The sequence below is a fragment of the Sphaerodactylus townsendi genome, linkage group LG01, assembly GCF_021028975.2.
Source record: "Sphaerodactylus townsendi isolate TG3544 linkage group LG01, MPM_Stown_v2.3, whole genome shotgun sequence".
Classification (NCBI taxonomy): Eukaryota; Metazoa; Chordata; class Lepidosauria; order Squamata; family Sphaerodactylidae; genus Sphaerodactylus; species Sphaerodactylus townsendi.
In genome coordinates, this window is record NC_059425.1 from 71,481,198 (window position 1) to 71,504,506 (window position 23,309).

Here is a 23,309-nt window from a genome sequence, read left to right on the forward strand (position 1 = left end):
GACCTCCTGCAGTTTCTTCATCCAGTGGAGCTGTAACTTCTGGTGGAAAAGCACCCTGTTCAACCTCTGTTGATGGATCCTGGCTTTGTTGGGCATCCTCTGTTTCTGGGGGCTCATCAGGGGCTGTTTCTGGGGGCTCATCAAGGGTTGTTTCTGGGGGCTCATCAAGGGCTGTTTCTGGGGGCTCATCAGGCTCAGGGCCATTGTCTTGAGAAGCAGGAGACTCAGCTGTATCTGGTTCTTTATTGTCTGGTGCTTCTGCTTCATCCATTTTGAATTCTAGAGTTTACAAAAGCACTTATTAGTACAATAAAACACTAACAATAAAATTATAGGGAGTAGTTGTGCACTGAACTATTTTAGTTAACTGGGAAAGCTTTCCATTTCTACCAAGACCAACCCTTAGAACTGTGGTATGCACAAATATGTTTAGTATTTATGTCAAGGTTTGGATGAAAAACAGAATTTCTACTTACACATTAATTGCAAAGCTGTGTACTGTTGGAACAACAAAATCAGAGACAACTAGGCACACAATCTTGCTCCAACCTTTCCCCCACTCTTTCAACTAAGCTATATTCTGGGAGGGAAGGCACTATAGTACAGCTTGGTCTGATCAGATCTTGGAAGACTACGACAAACCACCTTTGCTTCTTACTCGCCTGGAAAATCCCTTGCTCGGGTCACCATAAGTGGGCTGTAACTTGACGGCACTTTACACATACCCACAAGATATATCCTGTTATCTCAGAAGACAGCCTGAGCAAATCTTGGTTCAGTTATGCTTTCTATTGTTTTCCTGAGTTTTTGTGGCAGTTAATAAGAGACGAAAGAAAAGTGATCGATAACATAATAGTTAATGTGCTTAGTTTGCATATTTAGCTAATTAGTTGCATAATTTACAAATGTGACCTTGGAGACATGTCAACTCAACCAACCTCTGTTAACTATCCTTGTTACCAGGCTCTTGGAGTCTCTGTTAACTACCAAGTCATGAGCTATTTTACTGCCCCCCACAAATTCCTTAGCAATCCATTAGTAATAAAAAAAAAACTTTTTTCTCATAGTAGACCATGACTGACCTATTGAATGTTGTCTTCTTTAGCAAGAACAATGACTCAGATTCATTACAGATTATCAAAGACAGGAGGTTCTTCTACTTTAAAACGGGGCTCAATATACCAGTTCTACCACCACCCAGGTCAATATGGTACCTCAACTGACTTTGTTCAAAGAGACAGATGAGTCAGTGAATCCACTTCTTCCAAGTGCTGAACAGTTTCTGTGTCCTGCTCTGAAGAAAATTAAATCTGTTTGCAGTTGGTGGAAGGATTCATAACAAGACTATATGTGGAACTATATGTGGAAGGATACATGGAATTCTAAGGAGTGCAAGATTAAAACTGACAGTTGAGCACATAATCTGTTGACCCAATAATGGGACAGAATGATTGTATATGTACCAGCTCCTTCTTGCACTGCACTAATTTATAAAACCAGGCAATAAGAGATGTAGACTTTTCACTTTTTTCAGAAGAATCACAGGCTGGTCCAAATCTGGAGAAAGGGGGAGGGGCTTAATCTGGAAATAGCATGTGTAGCTCTGTATCATATATCCTGAATGCACAAGCTAAAGGACCAAAATCGAAGATGTAATAAAAACAGCTCAAAAACATGGTTTTGCTTTACTGGGTTCTGTAGGAAGGAATGGGGTGAAGGTGAGTTCCTCAGCAAGTACAGCTTGCCAGACCAGTGTTTCAGGGGGATGGAAAGCAGTATCAACCATTATTTCTTCACCCATGCAATTTTAATGACGATGATGTTAGTATAAAAGGAAGATGAAGTGGGGAGCACTGAATTGCCTGCAGGAGGGCAATTACCTGAAGGAGGGCAATTGAGAACACTAATAAAAGTACGTCTATTAAGCATAAAAAAGTAAAGGTAGTCCCCTTGGGCAAGCACCAGGGCATTACTGACCTATAGGTGACATCACATCACAAATGTTTACTAGGCAGAGTATGTTTATGGGGTGGTTTGCTATTGCCTTCCCCAGTCACCTACACTTTACTATAAGTGAGCTGGGTACTCATTTTACTGACCTTAGAAGGATGGAAGGCTGAGTCAGCAATGAGCTGGCTACCTGGAACCGATTTCCATCAGGACTGAACTAAGGTTGCAAGCACAACTTTGACTGCATTATTACCACTCTGTGCCATGGGCTCCTTATTAAGTATACATAATCATAAATATTAATGCCAGTACAAATAACAAAAATAATGTTTGGTTTCAAATGCAGATACTTAAAATCATGTAGTTACTAAAATAGGACTATTACCAACACTGCCTTCACAGAAATGCTGACATGCCAATTCACTTAAAAATAAATTGTAGTCAGCATAGATTCTGAAGTATCTGAAGGATTTCAAGAGATCACAGATTCAGTTATTGAAAGGCTGCTTAAAAGATACAAATTAGTCCACTCTTAGAACAACTGTTTGGATCTACAAATTTCAAGTTGATTTTCAGTGCAATCCTAACAAGAGTTACTTCAGTCTGTCCATTCATTTCAATTGGCTCAGACTGGAGTAACTCTCTTTACAATTGCACTATTAGCGGATCAATATCCCAGGTTCTTAGACTTGTAGTGAGTAGCAAATCTTATAACACTTAAGAAAAGGAAAGTTTTGAGATATGTCACAGCTTAATCCAGAGAGCTCCAGCAGCTGAGGACAGTGCCACTACCATGCCACTTCCAGAGGGCTTCCAGGGGATGCAAACTCCAGAAAATCCCAAGCTGCCTGAAAGCCCTCCAAAGGGCAAAATGAACGTGCCAATATTTGTAAATATTTGTAAGGCAGAGATCCGTTGTAATCACTGGGCTTGAAAGCCCAGTGGAAGCCTACTAAAGTTGGCTCCTGAGGCATATGGCCTAGGGACATGGGGTCACCCATGTCCCCAAGCGCACACCTTTTGGTCATGTTGGGAGGTGCCGGGCACCCCCCACCCCAATCGAAATGGCATGTGCCCCAGCCGCACGCCACTGAGCCCCACCCCTGCCTCCCTGCAGGCCGGTTCTTTGCCTCCCCATCATGATTTGCAGCCTACTTCCCTTCCTCCCATCCCACCGACTTCCTTTTTAATGTTATTTCCCTGGCAGCCTATGTCCCCACTCACTTGCCCACCCAGTTTTTTATTCCCTCCGTTTTCATTTTCTGCTCTTCCCCCTTGAGCTTTACCTTTCCTTTGTCCTTTTATTTTTCCCATCTCTCTCTCTCACCTTCACTTACACAATCTGAGGCTTGGATCTTTTTGTTTCACATTTTCCTGAAAACCTGGGGCTTCCCCCAAGGTTGTAGAACAGTACCCCCAACTCCCGGTCTAGTGTTGCTGGCTCAGTTGCAACATACCTGGGGATTTTTGGTGTGGAGCCTGAGGAGGGCAGGGTTTGGGAAAAGAAGGGGCATACGTGTCATAGAGTCTTCCTTCCAAAGCGGCTGTTTTCTACAGAGAAACTGATCTTTCTTGTCTGGAGATCCGTTGTAATCCCAGGAGATCTTTAACCACCACCTAGTGGTTGGCAACTCTGTGCCAGCATGTCCTACACCATTATGTGTGTGTTTCGAGCTACACACAATTACCTCATTCAGAAATATAGATAATAAGTGGGAGAGATCTTACTGTGGACTCCCCCATGAAAGCATCCATTGCATCTCCACCTTTTCTACTTTCTTTTCTCATTCCCACCCACCAACCTACCTTTCTCAGCCCTCAACTTTACCTCTACTTGACAGCCTATGCATGGGGAAAATTATGGCCCAGTTGCACAAAGTTGACAGTAGGCCAGACCCAGTTACATGTGTGGCAATACCCAAGGTCTTATGGAGGACCTCACCTTTCCCTGTAGACCTTTCCTCACACTATTTCCACTTTCCCTCCTCCTGGCAGCCATTACACCCTCAACTTACCTTGCTCCCTTCTCTACTGCCTACCCATCAACCTGTCTTTCATTTGACCCTCCCCCCAATCTGCAGTTGTGTTTATTATTCACTTGATTTATACCCCATCATTCTCCACAATGGGGATCCAAAGCAGTTTAAATCATTTTGTCCTTCATTTTATTCTCACAACATCCCTGTGTTGGGTTGAGAATGTGTAACCAGTGGCATTCCTGCCTAGGGACAGGGGGTACCCTATGTCCCCGGGCGCCCCCATTTAGTCACGTGCCCCCCCCCAACATTTCAGGGTCATTTGTGTGTTTTTGAATTTTTAAGTGTTTTTTCACGCCTGAAGCCTGCAGGCGGGCGCATGTTAGTTAAGGTTATGACACTCAAAATTTCAGGGTACCATCCAGAGATCACTGGAAACCTGACAATGTGGCTCTCACACCACATTTGGTGATAGTTCGGTTCAGGGAAGCAAAGTTAAGGGACCCCCTGTGCTGGGTGCCCTATCCCCATTGTTTTCAATGGGAGCTAACCTAAGATGGGGGCTACCCATTTGAGGGACCATAACTTTGGTCCCCCTAAACATAACTTCACCAAACTTGGGTGGCATCATAAGAATAGTTAACAGATGATACCCTGAAAATTTGGTGTCATTAGCTTTAAAAATACACCCCTTCCAGGCACCCCAAGTAATTTGCCCAAGATTCTTTGTTTTGCAGTGACTTTACTCCATTGTAGCCAATGGAGAATTTCTGTGTAGGCAGGCTGCACATTTTTGAAGATAGAGGCACCAGACTTTCAGGGTGGCTCCAGGAAGGCCTCCTGGTGATAGCATCCAGGTTTGGAGACCTTTGCTTCTGGGGGTTCAATTTTATGGGCCCCCTAAAGGCTTATTTTGTTTCCCCACTCCTGCACATGAAAGCCTGTGGGCTGAGTTCTCTCAGAACTCTCTCAACTCCCCCCCCCCCACTCCAGAAGCAAAGCTCACCAAGCTTGGATGCTATTACTCAAGGCCTCTTGGAGCCACCCCTATCTTCAAAAATGTGCAGCCTGCCTCAGAAATTCCTCAGTTAGCTACAATGGAGCAAAGTCACTGGGCAAAAACAAAGAATCTTGGGCAAATTTCTTGGGGTGCTCTGGAAGGGATGTATTTTTAAAGCTAGTGACACCCAAAAATTTCAGGGTATCGTCTGTTAACTATTTTTCCTTATAGATTCCACCCAAGTTTGTGAAGTTATGTTCATTAGGGGACCAAAGTTATGGTCCCTTTCAAATGGGTAGCCCCCTGGCCTTCAGGTTAGCTCCCATTGAAAAACAACAATACCGGAAATGGGGGCATTCCATTTGGGCGCCCATAACTTTGCTGCCCCTGAACCAAACATTGCCAAACTCGGGTAGTATCATCAGGGCAGTCTCCGGATGATGCCCTGAAATCATGGTGCTGCTAGCTTTAAAAATGCACTTCATGCAGGCCGAAAAAACACCCCCCCCCCCAATACCTTGCATTTGCATTTGTTCATATTTGGGCAGGACATAATCGGACAATTTTTGTCCGAATGTGCCCAAAATTTGCCCAGATTCCAGCCAAATCTGCTATTTGTTTCATCTAAATCTCCAACCCTCAAAAGTGATGCTGTTTCAGGGTGGGGGAGAATCCACCCCAAACAGCATCATTTTCAATTTTGTTTTAACCGGGGACCCCAGATTCTCCATTTAAGGTAGATTTAAAAGAGGAATCTGAGCTCCCTAGTTTAAACACCATTGAAAGTGATGCTGTTTGGGGGTGGATTCCACTGGAGGTGTTTTGTGAAAGATGATGCTGACATTTGTTTGGTAAATGTTTTGCTGGGGGTGATTTGTGAGAGATTTACATGCTTATTACCCACTTGCACCGGCTTGGAGTTGTTTCTCAGGCTAACAACCTACCTCATAGGGTTGTTGTGATTAGGAAATTAGGAAAATAGTTGGTGGGAAGAGAGCCATGTATGTTTTGATGGGAGTGGGAGGTGTTTTGTGAGCTGGTACAAAAATCATTGTTTGTTCATGGTAGGGGAGGGTGGCCGTCCATACGCCGGGCGGGGGAGGGGGGCGCCAAACTCAGGTTTTGTCCCAGGGCGCCAGTTTGCCTAAGTACGCCGCTGTGTGTAACTGGCCCAACATTACCCAGTCAGTTTCCACTAGGGTTGCCAGCTCTGGTTTGGGAAATATTGGGTGATACTGGGATATTTTGGGGGTGGAGCCTGAGGAGAGTAGGGTTTAGGGAGGGGAGAAACTTCAATAGGGTATAATGCCATAGAGTCCACTTTTGAAAGCAGCCATTTTCTCCAAATGAACTGACTGTCAAGAGGTTGGGGGTGACTCCAGATCAATTGAGGCACAGGTCACTAATGTAGCCAGAGTGGCGTTTTTCCACTTGCACCAGGTCTAGTAGCTGGTCCCCTTTTTGTCTTGCCCTGACCTAGCCACCATGATACAAGCAATGGTCACCTCCAGATTAGACTATTGTAATCTGCTCTATGCAGGCCTACCCATGAGGCTTCTCCAAAAACTCCAGCTCGTCAAAAATACAGTGGCATGAGTCCTTATGGTGACTCAAGGAGGGAGCACATACAACAGTCCTCCACCAGCTGCACTGGCTCCACTGAATCTACTGAATCAGATTCAAGATTTTGATACTGATATTTAAATCTCTAAATGGCCTGGGACCATCGTACTTGTGAGACCAACTCTAACGATATCACCTTCAAAGAGTGTTATACTCATTACTGCTTATCCCTGGCCCGAAAGTTATCTGGCTGTCCTCAGCTTGAGCTAGCTAGAGCCTTTTTGATTCTGGTCTGGTGGAACTCTCTGGCCCTTTCCACACGGGCCAATATACCTGAGGTAACAACGGAATAAAAACAGGATAAACTTTGCATGGTTCCTGCTCCTAAGGCGTGTCCGCCCAGTGTCTCCCCCCCCCCAAAAAAATGTGTTATTTGAGAATCGTGCTATCCGCAATTCTTTGGTGTTAATGTGGGTTGCAGCCACTCGTGAGCAAATGGCTGCTGCGAGAAGCACGTTACTTGGCCGCCCTTCCTTTTTTCCCGCTTTTGTGCTGCAAAGCTACGCAGGGGCACAAGGGCGGCAGCATGGCTGTAGAGGTCCACGCCTGCCTGGCCCCAAAGCTACGCAGCAGAGGGAGGTGACTGGGGAAAAAATGTGCCTCCGTGTGAAGCCGTGACGGCAACCTGCATTGCCTCCATGGGCTCCATTTGCTGCCTGCACGGAGGCATTTGAACACCCCGATGGCAACGCGGGTTGCTTTACCCCGACTGCAATTCACTGTACTTTGCCTTTGTGGAAGGGCCCTCTGACTAGTGACACCAGAGTCCTGTGCATTTGTTCCCATTCCACAGGCCCTGTAAGACTGAGTTGTTCCATCAGGCCTATGGTAAAGGGTAGCAACAGTTTTCATCTAACCACTTCTGTTCCCCTCCTCCCTTTTTTTACCATCTCCCTCTTTTCTAAGTATTATGAATTTGGTATATTTTTCCCATCCCTGTTTTAAGTTTTAGTGTTTTCCTTTATTTCCCCTCTGACATCCCCACCATTAGAATTTAAAAATTTTAACATTAAGTAGTTTTAAATATAAATATATAATTTTTATTATGTTGTAAATTGCTCTGAGCCTGACTTATTTGGAAAAGGGTGGATTAGATGTACTGTAGAAATAAATTAATCATCATCAGTCATTTGGCAGTTAGGTATAACAGTGGGAGATCTCACTGGAATTGCCACCACCTGGAAGTTGGCAACATTAGCATCCACAGCAGAGTGCGATTTGATCCTAGTCTGAAACTCTAACCACTTCACCACACTGGTTTGGTGTCACACTGTTACTGCACAGTACCAAACAACCAGTTCTCAGTGTCTCATGCTATATCAAGTTGCTCAATATTGCTACCAGACCTGGTCCCAATGAGTCCTTCCTCGTCCAAAATAGCCATGGAAAGGGCCCTTCCCCAGAAAATACGAAAGCTGGCCATACTGTTATGATTCCCTAGCAATACCCACCATGGCCCTAAAAGGGCATTTGTTTCTTAGAGTTACTTCTATGATTGAAAGGGGAAGGTTAATCTGCTAATGTATTTTTTGAAAATTTCAGATTTTTCTGCACACTTTTCACAGGTTTACAGAAAGAACTGCCCTGTCTGTTCATGGATTTAAGTATCTGTAGATTTAGCAATGTTGGGAATTAGATTGACAAGTGGGGACCTGCAAAACTTGCAGGAGAGGGGCAAATCCCTCTTCCCCCCACCTGCTATAACTTACTTTACAGAGCTGGGAAAGAGGGCTGCCAGGCTGACCATCAGTTCCCAGGCTATGCTGCTGTCAAGCTCCTAGGCTCTGCTGATGGGCTCCTCCTCCAACAGCTCCTAGCCTCTGCTGCAGATCCCTGTGGTGCCTAGCTGCCAAGTCCAGTGTGGATCTCTGTGCCACCACTGCATATCCCAGACTCCTCTGTCACCGCAATCATTATTGGACTCTCAGAGGGTAACACTGTATTTAGTTGCGAGGGAGGAATTTAAGCCCCACATTAAACAATGTTTTCGATTTTTCTGCAGACCCAAGTGTTCCCTGAGTAACACAACAGACAACAAACAATGGCAAAGCTTTCACAATAGTTACCATCTGAGCTTTTTCAAGTCCCCTGTGCCTCCTGCAGAACAGCTGAGCCCCCCAGTCCAAGGCAGGGTCTTACCTTCTGTTCTGGAAGCCATCACAGTGGCTACTCCAGACACTTGAAGTAAGGTATTGTAGAGTCTGTGGAAAAACCTGTGGTGGGGGAAGGAAGTTGCCCCTTACCTGTGAATTTAAGTATCTGCAAGCACGGAACACACCTGGGGTTAGATATATAGATGGATGATATTCTTACAGTGCAATCCAGAACAGAGTTACTCCAGCCTAAACTCATTGTTCTGAATTGAAGTAACTCCTATTGTCACGTCATAGGACAAACATGCTTCACTACTTTAAACTGAGTCTATCAGGCCTTCAGGAAATAGCCCTCACTTCTACACCTAGATTGTACTGTTCATTGATAACCAGGGGAAAGCAGATGCAGATTAACACCTTGGAAGTGCAATCCTAAATGCTTACACCCTTCTAAGACTATTAACTTCAGTGGAATTAGAAAGATATAACTTTCTTTAGAATCATGCTGTAATGGACTCTTTGGTGATGCTGCCTAGTCATCCAGGTGCGGCACGTCTGCTAGCAAATGATGAGGATTTGAGTCCCAAAGTTCCCATCAAGTTAGGGTTAAACCCTATATTTTTCCCAAAACAAGCAAATATTCATCATGACGAGGGTGGAGAAGTGTATATAGCAGGGATGTCTGTATACCTGTTTTGCGTGCGTGTTTCAATCCCATGGCTGAAAACAATTTCCAGGCATTTTTCAAAAGAATAAAGAAACCTTCTGTAGAACGTCAAAGACGAACATATTTATTGTGCTGTTTGGTGAGTGACAAAACATGTCTAAAGTTATTAATCCATTTTAACCACTTGCATAATATTTTATAGTACCATTTTGCTGCAAGCTATCTTTCCTTGGAATGTTGGCCAATTCTGCACAGGGCAAATGTAACGGGCACAGGGCACAATACAAACTGGTTTTTTGGGTGGGGGGACTTCACACATGCCCCCATTTATGTAACTTAACCCGGGATTTTCAAAAATTGCTAAACCAATTATCCTTTTGCAAAATTCTGGGTTGGAGTCACTTCCGGGTGAATGGCCAGGCAGGAGGCACTTTATTTCCCTCTCTTCCACCATGCTGTTCACCATCAGGGAAAACCCGCCTGCCTGCCATTCTGTGCAGGTCACCCAGCTAGTTGTGGGCAGATTCTCTGAGGGCCCCTCAGAGTACAATGTTTCCCAAGCATGTTTTCTCCCCATGGCAGTGAGTATGACTGACCCACAGCAACAAGTTCATTATTGCTCTGCCATTGCAGGGAGGTCCCTTTTTCTTTTTTAAAATTTTGCATGTTGCACTTGCACAGCTTTGCAGGTGTAGCTGGTCGCATTGTGGAATGATCGGCGTGGTTGCAGGAATTTTTTTTTTTTTTTAAGAGAAGTGCCTCTGTGTGAAGACAGGAAAGCAACCAGAACCCACCCTTATCGTTAATTCAACTACAATAAAGTCATTGTGTACTTCTCTCAAGCTGGTGGGTATTCTGATGTTCAATCAAGTGCTGTCACCCATACTGTATTAAAAAAAACAAAGTGCACCTTGATTGCTAAAATGCGTGCTTTTCGGCAGGTTTGCAACTAATGCCTTTTCCTTTTAAAAAAAATCAGTGGTGCAATATGGGAATTGTAGTAGATTGGCTTCAATACGAGTCAAGAGACTGCTGCTATTGGTCGGTAAAGTGACCCGCCGTACTTCGCATTCCTCATAGCTATTGGTTGAAGGTTTCTTTCCTTGTGTAACCTTTCCGACCCTGGAATAAAACGCTGCACGGGGTCAAGGGAAAAGCTTCGAACGAAAGTTGTTCATTAGTATCGTCCCAGCATGTCTGAGCAGTCCGAGGTCAGCGGTCTTACTGATGAAGCAGCGTTTAGTGCTTGCTGCGATTCCGATCCCAGCACGAAGGTAAAGCCAAAGAAACCTTAAAATGAGCGGTGGGTTAAATGGGACAGCAATGGTGGAAATTTTTGCGAGAGCGGGCATTGCCGACGACTATTGAGTGCACCTCCTCTTGCTTTGGGTGCAGTACGAACGTGCCTTGAGGCTCGAGCTCAGTAAAACCTCTTTGTAAGTTCCGTGGTCGTAGTGGAATATGCGGACCAAACGAGGCAGAGAAATTTCCTTGGATATTACTTTTCGCTTGCGGGTTTGCCAAAGTTTAACTGGATCGCTTGGCAGTTCAGATCAGATTCCTGCCGGAATACTTCGTTAGACTACAGCGTAGACTGTTGCGGTTATTGAAAGTTACTCTTTGGACATCTGCTTTTTGTGGGTGTGTGCATTCATTACTTTGCTAGATATATTTGCTAAGGTAGTTCTTTGCACTCCAGGTCAGAATTTATTTGGTGAGAGTGGCTCCCAGGGTTAACAGCTCAGTATTTGCCATTCCGATACATAACCAGAACAACCCAATCAGTTTTTCACTGTACAACCATAAGTATTTTCCTAAACTATGTTATTGCTCACCCCAACCCCAGTTTGAAGAAAAAAGCATATTTTGCTTCCAGCTCAGAATGACAACTTTCCCTTTTGGGTGATCTTGCAAAATGGTTTTTGTGGTGTATACTATATATGGTGTTTTGTAGTTCCCTGAATTATCTCTTTCGTCTGATTTTAGTAATTCTGATTCAGTAGGCAAGTCCAGTAAATGGCAAAAGTCATTGAGGGAATTTTGCCATCTCTTAACAGTATAACATAATTCGGCTAGTCAAACCTATGTAGTGGCATATGTATTACAACTGTATATTGTACGTATCTTTCAGAATTACCCAAATAGTATTTGGATGTGTTTCATTTCTAGTCCTGCTTCTTTATGGAAATCATTTGGCCTTGACAATACTTGGGTCCATAATTCAATTATTCAGAGAAACCTCACCCCATCCCACACCCCATAATCCAATATTGATTTTTTCACAGTACACCAGAGTATAACAAATTTTCTTTCTGCAGGATTTTCTGTTGCAACAGACAATGCTAAGAATAAAAGATCCTAAGAAGTCACTGGATTTTTATACTCGAGTTCTTGGCATGACGTAAGTATTAACGGTTTTGTATTTGGTTTTTTAAAATGGCATATTCTTCCAAAAACCAAATTTGCTAGTTCTGTGAAAGTACAACCTTAGAGACTTAGTTACAGGACTCACTTTCTGCATGATCTACATTGTCATCCTATGTAGTTACTTCAGTTTAAGATCAGTGAAATCCATGGGCTTACAATGGAGTAATTTTCAGCAGGTTTGCAGTGTTAGGGTTGATAAATCACACACTGTATTCTTCCTACTACAACTAATGGCAGAGGAAGGGTGAGGGATTACTTACATCCTGGACTCTTAACTTGCAGTGGCTACAAAAACACTCATAGTTGAAATCTGGTGTGTCACTTATTTTGACCTGAGGCAATATCCTGGCATGGGTGGACTGACACATAGAATGATCTGATCATTCTTACATATTGGTAATTATTTTGTGGGGAAAATATATTGCCTTAACTGAGAAGTACCTCTAGCAAGTTTGTGTCTTCACAAATAGGTGTTAACTGAGAACACCAGTTTTACATGTCATGTCTCACATTTATAAAGTACCCACTGTCATAGGCTGTGTTTGAAAGTCTTGACTAATAGGGTGTGTGAGGATTTGATGCAACTATATTATGAAGGCCATTGACTCATTTCTACTTCCTTGATTCTGGTGGATTAATATTGCTGTTTGAGTGAAAAGTAAAGATTCTGTTTAATAGGAGTAGTAATTCAAGGACACTGGGAAGAAGAGGAAAATGCTGGTCCTCTAGAATGGTTTTTTCAGTGTTCGTGAAGAAGGGAGTATTAATTCAGCTACAATTCCTGTTATTGTTGCAATTCCTGTTATTATTGTTGCATTATTGTTGCAGCAAGCTCAGTGGCCTAGCTGTAGCACACATCTATCTGTGTTTCAAACTAGGCAAACAGCCTTGGCCTGCAACTGCATAGCACAGAGCCAGCAATTGGTCTATGCGTTCTTATTATAGAGAAGTTCCCAGATTTTTTGTTGTTGAATCCATTCCCAAAAACATATAGTGGGCAGAGAATCAAACTGGGAAGACATTTATTTTTTTATGTGTCATTTATACCCTGTCTTTCTCCCCAGTAGGAACTCAAAGCAGCTTATATTGTTCTTCTTTATTGTTCTCCTTTTCTTCAACTTCTCTTCACAACAGTCCTGTGAATTACGCTGAGAATGTATGACTGGCCCGAGATCATGTACGAGGGAGAATGGGGAGTCAAATGTGTGACTCACACATCCTGCCTTGACTCTAACTACTAGGAAACACCATATCTCACTGACTTGGGTTCAGAACCCTACTTAGCTCATTAATTAAACTTGGGACATTCAGCTTAACCTTCCTCATGAGATTATTGTGAGGATAAAACAGAGAAAGATGCCGAGCCCTTGGATAAGGTTTTTGTATACGGACAATATTTGGCTAGCTAAACAATATATTTTTTCCTTAGAAAAGCAAAATGTTACAGTCCCCCCTCCCTAATTTGGGTTGTGCAGATTTTACAAGCCTCTATTGTTTATTTTTTGTGCTACAGTTAATGTTAGAGGATGCAACCCACCTTGTATCTTCATCATCCAGAGATTACATTTCTCTGTAGGATGTTATTACAGACTGGTTGCACTTAACTAAACTAAATAGGCTGCCGTGCTGCAGGTTCTTTTCAGAGTTCTAGTGAGGATCAGACCAATCATACACATCAAGCTAGATTTTCAAATCAAACTGGTTTACTAATTGCATTGCATTAGTTACATCAAATAATCAAGTAAAAACATGCGAAACACATCATCTCACTCTTGGGAATCAATCAACTCCCCAAAACAGCATTATCATATTAGGGGCACCCCAGGCAAACTAACCAAATGCTTTTGCATTAGCTATGCCCCCTCCTAAATCAACACACCCTGGCCAGTTTAACCATAAATCTCTTCACTTCTTTTGCTTCTAGATATTTACCAGAGATTCCTTCAGTAACTGACTCTGTTCAGTTCTTAGCAGCAACTCAGCAAACTACATTTCTGATGCATAAGCTTCTTTAGAGTACTTTGCTCTGCTGTGGCCTCTAAGCTAAGTTCTGAATTGGGTCTGGAGTTCATATGTCCATCATGTTCCTTGTACCCTCTAATAACTATTTTGGCTTTTTTGATGTTTCATATCATTGTAATAAATGCGCACACCTTAAATAAGTACATGAGGTAAGAAGCAGCAGCAACAATATTCTCTTTGTATTGTGGAAGGTTTTTATGGCTGTATTCTCTAGGTTGTTGTGGGTTTCTAAGTTGTATGGCTGTGTTCCAGTAGTATTTTCTCCTGACGTTTCACCTGCATCTCTGGCTGGCAACTTCAGCAGCCACAAATGCAGGCAAAATGTCCGGAGAAAATACTACTGGAACATGGCCATACAACTCGGAAAACCCACAACATCCTAATATTCTCTCTCTTTCCCACTGAAAATCAAGTGGTAGAAGTATTGCTTTCTGGCTTTGCTTTCAGTGACTGGGCAGAACAGCTATAAGTATTTAGAGTCTTTTGGCATAAAAATGCAATTTCATGTCTTTGAGTGTATGTGGCGGTGCCCTATTGCTTCTTTACACATTACTTTATATCAAACTGTTGTCTTTAGACTACTCCAGAAGTGTGACTTCCCTTCTATGAAATTCTCCCTCTACTTCCTGGCTTACGAAGATAAAAATGATATTCCGAAAGATGCCAAGGAGAAAACAGCTTGGACTTTTTCTAGAAAGGCCACATTGGAACTCACACAGTGAGTGTTAAATTGCTTTGTCTATAAACTTTCTCTTTAACAGATGAATTATAGCTACGTATTGTTGACCTGGGAGGGGGAATTAAAGCTCATTAGTTTACCTAGTTTATTTTACAAGTCTTTTGAGAGCAGAGTACCTGTTGCCTATTTTGAATAATCTCAGCAATTTGCTGAAACACTCTGTTTAAGGCCTAATAACTTTCAGAGCAAGACAAGGCCACTTTTAATGAGTCACCGCCTGTTAATTTTCATGTTTTAAAATTAAATTTTGGTTTCACATGAAGCAGTAAATGTGTTAATTCATTTGGGGAGAAAGTCTATTACCAGTCAGATAATTTTCTGCATTTAGAGTATCCCACTAAAATTATACCATTAGTAGGCATTTAAATGGAAAAAACTGTTTCGTTCTTGACATGTGAAAGTACATTCCCAAGAATGGAACAGTCTTCTACCATGTTTCCCCGAATATAAGACAGTGTCTTATATTAATTTTTGCTCCCAAAGATGCCCTATGTCAGGGGTATTGTAGTTCCTGAACATCTGGAGAGCCGCAGGTTCCCATCAGCCTCTGCCAGCATGGCCAATTGGCCATGCTGGTAGAGAACTGATAATTAGTCCTAATTTATGAAGCTTTAAATTCTTATTTTCAGGGGATGTCTTATTTTTCTGTGTTCTGTTCGTTGGGCATGCTTCCAAACAAAAACTTTGCTATGTCTTACTTTCGGGGGCTGCCTTATATTTCGTACTTCAACAAAACCTCTACTATGTCTTATTTTTAGGGGATGTCTTATATTCGGGGAAACAGGGTAGAAGAGACTAGAGTCCAAAGTGAAAAGAAATAAGTAATGAATATCACTAAAAATACTAATTATATGGGCGGTGCTTGTTGAATTTAACATGCTTGTCACTTGCTGTTAAAAATAAAATGTTCATTCCAGCATATGTTTCATATCATAACAAAGTGTCTTTCACTTTGTTTCAGTGTGTCACCATATGTTATTACTGTGAAAATGAAAGAATGTTTTGACTGCAGTGAGAGTCCTTGATAGATCCTAGGAATAAATCTGAAACATCCTTGTCATCTAATATTTTTTTAAAGAAAAATAAGTGATATGTAGCATAGTGTGAACATGAGAAAAAGGCAGCTGCGGGCTACAATCAAGGCTCTATCTGCATTCACTCTTTCCTTATATACTTTGAACTTTTTGTCACTGAAACAGTACTTGAGGCTTACTACTTGTGTGACTGGAGTTCCTTTAGCGCATCATTCATACAGGGTAGCAATGTCTGAAATTCCACTTGGTTTTTCATTTCCTGACATCAGGGGTAATAAGGAGATAGAATCAAAGCCTATGTCTTCACTGTCCTAGTAATCCTGACCCAAAGCTAGAACTGATGGTGGTAAAATGGTGAATAAGAACCTTGGTTTCAGTGCACAAGCTGTGTAGTACCTGCAGAGACAGAAAGAGTAAGGTTTCAGGCTACCTGGCTATCCTAACAACATGCATGTCTGGTCTACACATGCAACAGAATAAGATGGTAGATTTCTGAATGGGCTGTACTGCTTTAGACTGCAGGTAAAATGTAATGTTTTCAGTATTTCTGCATATAACAACTCTCTGCAAATAAATATATACAGCTGTGAAAGAAGGGGCTTATATTCTGCGCTCGCTGCCACCAAAAATATGCTTTTCTATATAGCCCACAAAATAAAACTGATTTTTAACGGACACCCCCTCCCTTTTGTTTGGGGAACACAGACACAGACTGAAAAAAATAAAAGACTGGAACGGGTTTTTAAATGATCAAAACTCAAAACGTTTATTGCTGGCTTGAAAAAGGCTTCTCAGGTAAACTGGAGAGGAAACAACCGTGTTGGTTTCAGAGAAAGATTGTTTTAAGCTTAACGGTTGCAGAGACAGATTGTTTTTAATGCTTAACGGTTGCAGGCACTTCACTTAAGTTTCAGAATAAATATGAACACTCGCAGGTGTCACGTTACTTAAAATTTCACTTCAGAAATAGATGGTTCAGATATGATGTTTCTTTGGAGGTTTCACACTCCCTCATAAAATAAACTTCAGTCCGCTGTACCTCACCACAAAATAAAACACCCAGTCTACGCCCAGTGGGATTCAGGCATAACAGCCTCCCTCTCCCACAATCCCAAAAGTTGGCTTCTCTCTGCCACAGGCTTGGGCCTCCCAAAGACTGGTGTTCACTGTATTGGAGGACAGACCTATAGACTTTTAGAGGTTTCCCTCACAAACAAAACACCTGAGGGCGGACACTCTCCTCCAAACTCAGGGTTTTAGGTGACTGAATAGCTTCCTCAGCTATTCCTAACAACAGCCGTGAGAGATCTGGCGGATTCTCTTCACGCTGCTACCAAAAAGCACCCGAGGGCACACAAGTTCACACAGAGCCAAAAAGTCAAAACGACTCAAAGAAAGAACCAAGATTCCAGAACCCTTCAGCACTCTCGCTGACAGTATTTATAGTATCTGCATTTTTTCTCTGGCCAATCAGGGCTGGCCAGGGCTTAACTCTTTCAGGGGCGGCTCCACCCTGTAACCTGAATGCAGGATAAATGCATTCGTCACACAGCTCACAAGGGTAAAAGATTCTGTTCCAGTACTTTCGTTGTTGTATTAGTTGTTTACTTACTGGGAATCACTAAGGTATGAGAACTATCACTCCCCTGCAGTCTGAAGTGGTACAATCTACTCTATCACCTCATTTTGCTACATGTGTAGTCCAGGCCTCAGTTACTACAGGGAAGAAAAGGAAATGCAAACTATCTGCTTAGTTTCCTCATTATAAACATTTAGTAGGTATAGCCTGTTTATCTTTACTTACATCAAGTATAAATCTTTTGATCTGCAGCTACCATAGGCTTAGAGTATTCAGTTGGCATCTTCTGTGTTAGGAGTAGATCAGAAATTGGATTTTGGTTAAAAGGAAGGGAAGAAAGATATCAAAAGGTCAACATATTTTAATAAAGGGCTTAAACCTTTCCCCTCTGTGTAGGTTCAGTAAAAAAAAGCTCCAGATTACAAACAGAAAGCAGGAACAGAATTTGGTATGGTTTAGCTCAGTAAAAATTATGAAGGAAAAAATCAAAACTTGCTTGTTCATGGTGCCAAATTATGGCAAATTGCACTGGAACAGAAAAAAATAATAGGATTAAGCAGAGATGCCTGATTATATTTAAGTTAGATACTATTTGAGTAAATTAAAAATCAACATCCATAATAAACAAGAATTTCAACTTAAAGGCTAACACTGCAGTTTGTGAACTGGCATCTGGTAAACTTGACAGCTTGGTTAACTGGCGTATTGAAGAACCATTCTGATTCACTCAGGTCCCCCCCCCCCAAAAAAAAACAAACAATCTGGCACTGCTGCTTTTTCGACAGACCAGGGTACAGGTGAGATAGCAGCAGAGCTGAGCAGATGCCTAGATCCCTAGGCATGGCTGTCACCTGTGCGATGGTCTCTCATAGCCAGGTAAAAGCTTTATTAACTGGCATGTTGAGTTAACAGATGATCCCATTCCCTGTAGATAGCAGCTCACAATGCTTTTATTTCATTGCCATTCTACACATTTTCTAGATCTTTTCTGAAACAGCAGAAGTCCGTAATCTTATCTTCCCAAACATGTGGGTGCTTCACTCTTCCAGAAAACCTTTGTGGCTAGTCAGTAATTTTTTAAAAATCATGTACCTTTCATAAAGTGAGGAAATATAAAAGGGAATATAAAATGTAAATGTTTCTTGATTATAGATGTGATTAATTAACCAGAAGATGCCAGTGTCTGCCTTTCCATAATTACATTTGATGCACATCCTGATTTAAAATACTTATTGTAAATGAAGTGAAAGATACTAATGTCCTAATACTAATGAAAGCTACTAATGTTAGTGAAATAGCACTACCTACAACAATTGTTTACCTTTGCTTGTTCTCCTGTAACTGGTTGCTTAGCTGTGGGTTGGAACTTGTGATTTGTGATCAGAGTGGAATGGACCTTTCCAGCCTCCCATCATGGCTGGAAAATGCTTTCTCTAGTGCAGATGTGGGAGAACAGTATCAAGTATAATATAACAGATCTGCTGTAGGAGGGAGAAATTAGCAAAAATTGCTTCCACAGCAAAAGTGCACTTGCTGTGGTAGAGATGAACTCTAGAGTTCAACCTACTCATTCTCATTGATATATTCTTTTAATGTTTTATTCTTTCTGCGTATCTTCCTCTCTCATTAAATATTTGTGCTTTTAAAATGATGAAGAGTCTTCGATTTATTTTAAAATGCTAATCAATATAACTGTTCGTTTGCTTCCATTTCTCCCCCTTTCCACTCTCAGCAACTGGGGCACAGAAAATGATGAGAACCAGGCCTACCACAACGGCAATTCCGACCCACGAGGATTTGGTACGTTGTGACACATGTTGGCTTTCTTTACAGTCACAATTTCAGAATTGTTTGTAACGGTCTAAGAAAATTGTAAACTAGTCATTGAATTCTAATCCATTTTCAGGCTTACCATAAATATAAACTAAAAAACATGATTGTTAACCCATATATCCTGTAAAATGGCAAGATGACTTCTATTCTTAACCATCTCAGAAACCTAAAACAATGTATCACTTCATCCTTTTTTCCAAATACAAGGTCCAAGATTTTAACAGCACACTCTGGATCGTGACAGAGGCCAGAAATAGAGGCCATTATCTGCATGCAACAGAAGAGACAAATCCAGTTTTTTCCCCTTCTTACTCTTTTCCACATAACTTGTTGTTTAGTCAGTTCTTGGTCATTAAAGCTTATCATTTTTAAGACTGATCCTTGCTGGAGGAAAATATTGGCAGTAGTCTATGCAAGAGACAGGTGGTACAAGTTCCCTAATGTAGCTGTGGCTTACTGCTTAAAGTAGGAAAACTGAACTTGCAGTATTTTGTTGTGGTCACCTTCATCCTCTTTTTCTGCTATGCATAGAACTATAAAATTGTACCTGTAGTACATACTGCAAGATAACATTGTGTTCCCATGATGTTAGCCGATTCTTGCAAACAGGGATAGCAGACTTCCAGATAATAGCCTGGAGGCTACAAGTGTATTGCCACACACACTGATTCACCCCCTCTTGAATAGTCCAGTCCTGTTTGAAACTGTGTCATCTCCCAACAAAAGTGCCACAACTATAAAATGTGTGTGCTCTGATTCAGCTGGGATTATAGATAACAAAAGGCAATTTTAATTTCTTACCCTCATGAAACTGGGGGCAAACGTACCCTTATGAAACTGCAAACAAACTTTCTACTACTTTCTGTAGTGGGCACATCTGTTTTGAAAGAGGGAGTGTATACTGCTCACTCATTCATTCACTAGATTTGGGGACTGGTGTAGAAGTGTTTTTTCCCCATGAGAAAGTTAATTCCTCGCTTTGAGTTCCCACATAAAATGTAGCTTTAAATTTTCCATGCAACATTTTATTTTTGTGTATTGAAATAGGATTAATGTATGCTTTAGTGATGTAAACATAATTGATTTATGAAAGAAAACTTCAGTCTCGTATTCATTGTTCATACCATTGTCCTTGATTGGTTTGTTGCTCTTCAGGTCATATTGGAATTGCTGTCCCTGATGTAAATGCAGCTTGTAAAAGATTTGAGGAGCTGGGAGTAAAATTTGTCAAAAAACCAGATGATGGTAAGTCTTTGCCATAAACAACTGGTTCTCAACCTTTAAGGTGTGTGTATGTAAAATTTTGAAGGAAAAAATCCTAAAATAGGTGGAGTCTTTTCTCTAACACCAGCCAAGTCCTAATGGGCTTAATGTCCCCTAGCACAGTATTCCCACTAATCCCCCACTTGCCCAATCACCATCTTGATTTGCAGATAATTGCTGCTTTGTTCTAATTGTCAATTATTTAAGGAAGACGCTTAAGATGTGTTGCAGTATTTGTCTAAAACCAGCATTTAATTAATCCCAACCCATTGGTCCTTGTGCACAACAGAAGGCTGTATGAACACAACAGTACACGATATGGAAGGATTGCTGAGTGCTCAGCTCATGGTAGACTCAATTGAGAAGCAGACCTACCCTCAGAAAGCCTAAGAGATGTTGCCATGATCCTCCCCTCTCCCATCTATTTATCATGTAGAAAGAAATAGTTTACATTAAGGTACTTGGTCACTGGTGGTTTTAATTTGCCATAATTCCCAGAATTCAGTCAGTGTTAGTTTAGGTTTGTGGGACAACTAGTGTGGGTTTAGTTTTCTTAGAACTGATAGCCATATTGAATCTTCCAGTAGAATAGTAATGGAATGTAAGAATGAACACTTGAAATTGTTTTCTATTTCTGCAGAAGTCTGTGAAAGATGCTCCTCAGTATAGTTTGAGAGGCTTGAATTATAACAATATCTCCATCTTTTGTAGGTAAAATGAAAGGGCTGGCTTTTATCCAGGATCCTGATGGCTACTGGATAGAAATCCTGAATCCTAATCACATGGTGACTCTTATCTAGTTGGAAATACTGCAAAGTGATCTTAAACCGAGACTGAAAATAACACAAAAATGTTCTCCTTTAAGAGATGGAAATTTATATAGTCACTGAAGCTCATCTGGTATAATCAGTGGTCTCTTGTTTTTTCTTTTTTCATGTTTTTTTTCCTACCTCCTCTTTGGTTTGGCTTATTCTGAAGATGTTTTAGAATAGTTAATAACTGAAGATAATAAATATCTTTGGCAAGTATGTACTTGCAAAAAATCTTGATCATAATTTCCTTTTCAGGACTTGCTGAATTTGCAGGGTTTTTACAGCCAAATTTTCTTTCACCATCTAAATAAAAGTTTTGGGCAGGAAAATTGCTATGCTTGCCTTATTTAGACGTGCAGAAAAGACGAGATAGGAAACTTAGATGACTTTGAAGTTGGAATAGAATGCAGAAGTCTTATTCCTTTTTCCTCTGATAGGAATAATGCCCCATTTGAAGTTATTTGTTCATCTCTCAGTTCATGACAATAAGCAAATCTTGCAACACTTTGCAAGTATTTCTAATTCTTATGGAAGTGATCAGTTTATTAGAGTAAAAAGTGTAGTCCAAATTGCTGTTGAAAATCCATTCTCTAGGTGTCATAGAGAGCTTTTCCTCCAAGAACACAAAATATAAAAAGAAAATACTGTGGCAGAATGTGCATTTAAACCTGAACTAAGATTGTCATAATCCCTGTGTATGTTCGTGCTTTTTAGGGTCTAGATAAGGATTGAATTTTTAAAAGTGTGTGCATAAAATAATTGTCTGTGTTAATATAGTAAAATATAGAAATCTGGTGTAATCTAAATATCTGAAATACTAATGGAATACCTATGGTGGTATAACTTTTACCTGCCTCTTTAAAATAACAGTTGAATTCTGAATTGATGCAACTAAAGTTTGTAAGTCTGATCCTTGAACCAGTTAGTATTTGGGGTTTAATTTATATTGATGCAAGCCAGGTGCCCCCAAAATGACGTCCACCCAAGTGCTTTTAGAAAGTGGGTGGGGTCAGGTGGGGCTTTTCTCCTGATTGGTCATCAGATTTGATTGGCTTAAATACTGCTTTGGCAGCATCTGCCTCCACAGCAAGGATCTTCACTGTATGGCTGAAGATAAATTGTGGCAGCCATTTTGTGGCTGTGCCCACCATGTTGTGTCAGAATTCCAGTGGTACCCACATGCTCTAAATGGTTGGGCCCCCTTATTAACTGCGCAATAACATCTTTTGCCAAGAAGTCCTAAGTTGTCTTACTTGATACATTGTTAGCAGCACTTTAGAGTTCTTTTTGGAATGCACAGTGACATCAAATAAAAAGTATTTATTTCTGAGCAAAGTTCTGTGTGACATTCTTTTGTTAGAAAACAGCTAAAAAGATTCAAATGCGGACGACTTGGGTGGGATGCCCCTAGTCCCACTCCAGATGCTGGACCTGCTATACTCCTGACAAATGGCCAGATGCTGTGCTTATAGAGATGATGAACAAGTGTTGCAACTGTGCTATGAAGGGCAAGACTAGCTGGTGTTGTCCAGTTCAGTTGGACTACTTCCTGTGTGCTTAGGTCAGTTGTTCTGAACAAGGTACCAAGGTGCCATGACACCTGCCAAGTGAGGGATGGGTACTTAATAATGGCTTCTGGTATTTACTGTATAATGGTGACATAACTTTTATGTAAAGTACTTAACGTGCAAACACTGGAGTGATATTCTAGCTCAATGGGACTTGCTTCTGACTAAACACTTAAGGACAGCATATGCTAAATGTTTAAAATGGGCCTAACTGGAACTTCTACTGAAGTCATCAGATTGTTCTGACTGTCATGTATATTTCTAATTTGGGTGGAAGTTGATAATATTTTGGTAACTTTTAAAAAATCTATGTCCCTATCACAGTCTCGCTGAGATGTCTTTGCAAATACATTGTGTGCAGTGATCCACGTCACCAGCCGTTTAGCACCAAGGGGAATTCTGGATCTCTTTCAAGGTGTTGGTATTAACCTTTAAGGCCCTTCGTGGCCTGGGGCCCTTATACCTGTGAGACTGTCCTCCCCATACGCCCCTACTCAGCCTCTGTGTTCGGCAGAGGTGCACTTACTGGTGGTCCCCCACCCCTCAATGATGCGACTGGCTTCCATCCGAACCAGGGCTTTTAACGCCCTGGCCTCAGCCTGGTGGAACACTCATCCTCCAGCTATTTGGGCCCTGCGGGACCTACACAAGTTCTGCAGGGCCTGTAAGATGGAGCTGTTCCACCGGGCCTTGGCGGCAGCCAGTCGCCGATTGTCCGCTCCC

General features: G+C 41.5%; 1 protein-coding gene across 1 annotated transcript; it reads left to right on the forward strand.

Moving 5' to 3' along the window:
• Positions 1–10,394: 10,394 nt before the first annotated feature.
• On the forward strand, positions 10,395–22,353 carry GLO1 (glyoxalase I). The gene is made up of 6 exons (XM_048518486.1): positions 10,395–10,583; positions 11,628–11,710; positions 14,336–14,476; positions 18,843–18,910; positions 20,099–20,188; positions 20,918–22,353. The coding sequence occupies exons 1-6, from the start codon at positions 10,503–10,505 to the stop codon at positions 21,004–21,006; spliced, it is 552 nt and encodes a 183-aa protein (XP_048374443.1). The 5' UTR covers positions 10,395–10,502; the 3' UTR covers positions 21,007–22,353.
• The last annotated feature ends 956 nt before the right edge of the window (positions 22,354–23,309 follow it).

Bases quoted from the DNA above. Each gene is read 5' to 3' on its own strand.
- GLO1 (XM_048518486.1), top strand. From the start codon at position 10,503: ATGTCTGAGCAGTCCGAGGTCAGCGGTCTTACTGATGAAGCAGCGTTT. The intron at 14,477-18,842 runs GTGAGTGTTAAA...TTCCACTCTCAG, and splicing joins GCCACATTGGAACTCACACA to CAACTGGGGCACAGAAAATG. The intron at 18,911-20,098 runs GTACGTTGTGAC...GTTGCTCTTCAG, and splicing joins TTCCGACCCACGAGGATTTG to GTCATATTGGAATTGCTGTC.